Source organism: Myotis davidii, unplaced genomic scaffold (genome assembly GCF_000327345.1).
Source record: "Myotis davidii unplaced genomic scaffold, ASM32734v1 scaffold196, whole genome shotgun sequence".
Lineage (NCBI taxonomy): Eukaryota > Metazoa > Chordata > Mammalia > Chiroptera > Vespertilionidae > Myotis > Myotis davidii.
In genome coordinates, this window is record NW_006288258.1 from 1,578,127 (window position 1) to 1,583,188 (window position 5,062).

At 38.0% G+C, this 5,062-nt stretch overlaps 1 protein-coding gene across 1 annotated transcript in view; it reads left to right on the plus strand.

Moving 5' to 3' along the window:
* The window catches only part of FRK (fyn-related Src family tyrosine kinase), an 85,774-nt gene extending 81,562 nt beyond the window's left edge, over positions 1 to 4,212 (plus strand). The window contains exons 6-8 of the mRNA XM_006760156.2: positions 551 to 732; positions 2,557 to 2,722; positions 3,110 to 4,212. Of these exons, the coding sequence (XP_006760219.1) occupies positions 551 to 732; positions 2,557 to 2,722; positions 3,110 to 3,321 (560 nt within the window). The 3' untranslated portion in view covers positions 3,322 to 4,212. The remainder of the gene's footprint in view (positions 1 to 550; positions 733 to 2,556; positions 2,723 to 3,109) is intronic.
* The last annotated feature ends 850 nt before the right edge of the window (positions 4,213 to 5,062 follow it).

Consider the following 5,062-nt stretch of genomic DNA (forward strand, 5'->3'; position numbering starts at 1 on the left):
CTATGAAGCAGTGCAAGCTGTTGTGGGGCCTTGGGCCTTCTCTTGGAAGTTCTGGGTCTGTCTGGCCCAGCTGCAGCTTTTTAGGTAATTTTCAGGTTGCAAAGGGCCAGGGCATTCATATACAAAAGCCTCTGCTGCAGCCTGGGTGGGGCAGGGTCTCAGCCCTGCCCTAAGGGGCCTCGCGTCTCAGTGCCCCAATAATTGCTGCAAGCACCTCTGAGGGAAAGCTGCCCTCAAGTTCAGAGTTCTGCCTGCTGCCAGACAGTCCAGTTTCTGCTTGGATAATGTGATATTATTGCTTCTTTCTCTGTGTAACACTCATTCAGGGAAGAGCAGACTGCTGCCTTGGATTGCATTTGGATTCTGAAAATTATTGCCTTATTAAACTGTTACAGGAAATAAAAACTTTTATGTGATTATATATATTTTTGCTCAACAGATCAGTGCTATGGTACTTAATCCCATGGACAGCACATTTCATCAAGATTCTCAGAATTTACTTCAATAGTTTAAATGTTTCCCAAAATAACTCTTTTCTCTTATTGCCTAGATGATGGTGGATCAAAAATCAATCTGACTCAACAGGTCGACATGGCGGCACAAGTTGCCTCTGGAATGGCCTATCTGGAGTCCCAGAACTACATCCATAGAGACCTGGCTGCCAGAAATGTCCTTGTGGGTGAACATAATATCTACAAAGTGGCAGATTTTGGACTTGCAAGAGTTTTTAAGGTGAATTTGCTTTTGTTTTAGTTAGTTTTTTTGTAATGGGTCAGAATCCTAACAGACCAGTAGACTAATAGGTTTACTGTTATTCTTTTTTTTTTTAAATACTCACCTGAGGAGTGAGGATATTTTTTCCATTGATTTGTAGAGAGAGTGGAAGGGAGATGGTGGCGGGGGGGTGGGAGAGAGAGAGAGAGAGAGGAGCATTGATTGCTTGGTTCCCACTCATGTTGAACCTGGGTCAGGGATTGAACCTGCAATCGAGGACTGGAAACCGACCTTTCAACCCTTCGGTCTGTGGGCTGATGCTCTAACCACCAGCCAGGGATGTTATTCTTTAAGACAATGTTTCTCTAAGTTTCTCTGTGGTCCATAGAACACTTTAATAGCCTAGGGCAGTGATGGCGAACCTATGACACGCGTGTCAGAGGTGACAGGCAAACTCATTTTTTGGGTTGATTTTTCTTTGTTAAATGGCATTTAGATATATAAAATAAACATAAAAATATAAATCTTTGTTTTACTATGGTTTCAAATATCAAAAAATTATATATGTGACACGGCACTAGAGTTAAGATAGGGTTTTTCAAAATGCTGACACACCGAGCTCAAAAGGTTCACCATCACTGTCCTAGGGCCTTACAGACAAACTACCTCCTGTTTATAATTCTTCACCAAGGAGAAAGAAATAGAGGAAATAATGATTAACCAGATGGGAGAGTATATAATTAAGTTTGTAGTTGAATTAATGATCTATTTTTCAGTACCGGTAGCCTTTGTTTGTCTGCCTCTATTTCTCTTATTAAGAGCATCACACTTGGTACAGTTACCTGACCTACTTTTGCTCACTTTATGCCAGAGTAATATTCACTCTTCCAGCAATCATGGGCTTTTTCAGTCTGCAGGCCGACGCTCTATCCACTGAGCCAAACTGGTCAGGGCTTCATGGGCTTTTTAATTCCTGGTCCAAAAGACATTGATATAGACTATATACTATTCGGTTTGTTTTTTCTTCTCCTCCTCCTCTTCCTCCTCCTCCTCCTCCTCCTCCTCCTTCTTCTTTATAATGTTTTTTTTTTTATTGATTTCAGAGAGGAAGGGAAAGGGAGAGAGAGAAACAGCAATGATGAATCATTGATTGGCTGCCTCCTGCATGCCCCACACTGGGAATCGAGCCCGCAATCTGGGCATATGCCCCAACCAGGAATTGAACCGTGACCTACTGGTTCATAGGTCGATGCTCAACCATTGAATTATGCCAGCCAGGCTAGGTAATTTTCTCTAAATTTGATTTTTTATTTCTACATTGTACCCTAAAATTATGGGTGTAGGGCATGAAACATAATAAATAAATGATTCTCTTTTGATCTTCATGAATTCATCATTTCTTTTTGTAAGTTAATTAATATATTAATTTAATTTATTTGGATCCCACTTTTCAGTGTTAGAATGTGGTTATATGGTAATTATCAAAGTCAATTGCCCTTTAACGCCAGCAGTAAATAATAAACAGACAGCCTTTGCTTTAATTTTTTAAAAAGAATTTGCTAAAGACAAGATGTAAAGCCAGTATTATCACACACAAATTCTCCCATATGCAGTAGAATGCTTTCAGTGCTATTTTTAGCACACAGTAGGCTTTCAAGTATTATTTTATTAATAACTTCTCACAGATTTTTTTTAGGCTTGTATCTCAGCTTTGGAATTTGCTACTATGCTCATTTTGAATCTTTTCCCTCTAAATTTTAATGCGAAGCAGGTTATAGATGAATGAGGGTGGCAAAAATATACATCACTTTAACTTAGCTTGATTTCTTAATGCATTAACAGGTAGGTAATGAAGACATTTATGAAGCTAGACATGAAATAAAGCTGCCAGTGAAGTGGACTGCACCTGAAGCCATTCGTGCTAATAAGTTCAGCATTAAGTCCGATGTGTGGTCATTTGGAATCCTTCTTTTTGAAATCATTACTTATGGCGAAACACCTTATAGTGGTGAGTAATTAATTCTGAAGTAGGCCTTTCTGCTGCAGATCCCTTACTTAGTTGTGACTTTAACAGCTTCACCCAGACTTAGAGGGCAGAGTGGTGAGGATGACCAAATCACCTGTCTTTGGGAGCATAAGCGGTAAAATCTGATGATGATGATTTGCATTAATGATGTGGTTTATTGCCTCCTCCTCCTCTGCTCTTGAATTGCAGTCTTATAGACATTACTTGCCACAGGAATTAGTTTAACCTCTGCAACCTGGGAAGAGGATGGTAGACCTCATATCTTCACCGCCAAGGAAATCAATTTGCTTTGTAATCTAGAGAGTATAAGTGTCCATTAACTTAATAATCTTATCTTTAACTTGTTTTTGATTTCATTCAACATTTTAGGAATGAAAAATGCTCAGGTAATCCAGAAGTTGCTTCTTAACTATAGACTCCCTCAACCACCTAACTGTCCACTGCCATTATACAACATCATGTTGGAGTGCTGGAATGCAGAGCCTAAGAAACGGCCAACATTTGAGGAACTGTATTTGAAACTTGAAGACTATATTGAAGCAGACTCCCCATATTCAGATACAAGTAGCTTTGTAGGATGAACAGTAAAGAAGAGAATCAAATAATGAAGTAGAAATGAAGTTCAATAATCAGCCCAGAAATACAACCTTATTAACCAGCTGCAAAATGAGTTTATCTTGACATACTCAAGTGAAAGATCAATTCGGCCATGTATTATAAAAAAAAAATTACTCGCACATTTTATTGACTGGACAACACTACAGGACAGTCTAAGATTGCCTATCATTTTCTCACTGCCTGAAAAAATCAAACACACTAAACGAAGTTATTTTTCTTTTTAAAAGATACTTACATTTCTATTTATTGTTTGAAATGCCGATCAACAGGATCAACAAATGATAGTCAATTTTTACTCAGTGACTGTTGTAGCATTTTCCTGTTTACTGATTAAAGTGGTTATTCATTATTCGTCAGATTGCTGAATCCCATCAGACTGTTATTATGAAGGAATTTGATTGCTTTGCTGCACAGCAGGACCCGTGCTTTGAGATTTTTTCCCTCTTTTTACATATCCTGCAACTACAATGATGGTAAAGCCATGTTAAATGACTTGATTGTACTTGGAGTAATTGCCCATATTTTCTCCTGTGCATAAAAAATGAAGCAGCTGTTGAGAAAAAGAATTAAAATTTCTCTCATTTTGTAGAAGGAAATGATGGAATTTTCTATACCTCAGTATGTGTCATCTGAGAATCATCTACATTAGTTTTAATCTCTTAATGTTAAGAATCAGATTGCAAAGCTGATGAGTTATTATCTGTGGAAATATGCAAGAAACATCTATTAGCCTGAATATCTGAGAAGTAAGTATCAAAATAGTTTAGAAAAACAAGAGGAGAGCCGTAGGATTGCCATGGCCTACAATTTCTGAAGAATTAAAAACAAACAAACAACAACTTACCTTTGACCTATAGATCAGAGTTTAAAATTGGCTATGAAACAGGTCAAGCTCTGAATAATGTCTGACCTTGGTTATGAAACTATATTTTTTTGTCTGGTAAGACAAGAGGGTTTTTAATCATCTTAAATGTGCATTAACTTTGGTAAGAATATTACTATCTTCTTAAGCAATGGGTGTATTAAATTTTGTTCTCCATTAGGTGGTTTGGGAGAGTTCTAAAAGGTAGTTGCAAAATCAAATGCATATTCAAAGATTTTCTGATGTAAAGATTAATATGAACAAAACAAGCCAGGAGAAAACAGAAGTGTATTCTGTCACTCTTTTAAAGGGGAAGGAGAACACAGCAAACAGTTACAGAAACCCCAATTCAAAGTGGATTAAACAATCACTAAACTTGTAAATTTTCTAACTGGAACACAGGAGGTAGGGACGACTCTAGGCAGAATGCCATTAGCTGCAGTTCAATGATCTTAACTAAAACCCAAGTCCTTTCCCACGTTTCCCTCTGCCACCAGCATTGTCCGGATCCTCACAGCCACAGGTTGCTGCCAGTAGCAGTTGAAGCTCCCTGTTCTCTTCTCATTTGGTAAGAGAGAATGGGAAACTGCTCTCTGCATTTCCATCTTACCTAAGAAGCATTCCTTTTCCGTCCAGACAAATTGGGGTCATATGCCCGGCCCTGAACCAATAATAGGCTTAATGTGAATGTTAAGTGCCAGTTGGTTGGAAATGTGGTCATCTTTTCTGGAGACAAGTTGGGAGGTTAGCTTATCTGAATAAAATTAGAAAATATTAGATGCTGGATATTATTAATTAAAGAGAAAATTCCCTGAGAACTTTATATAGCTGAACTTTATATA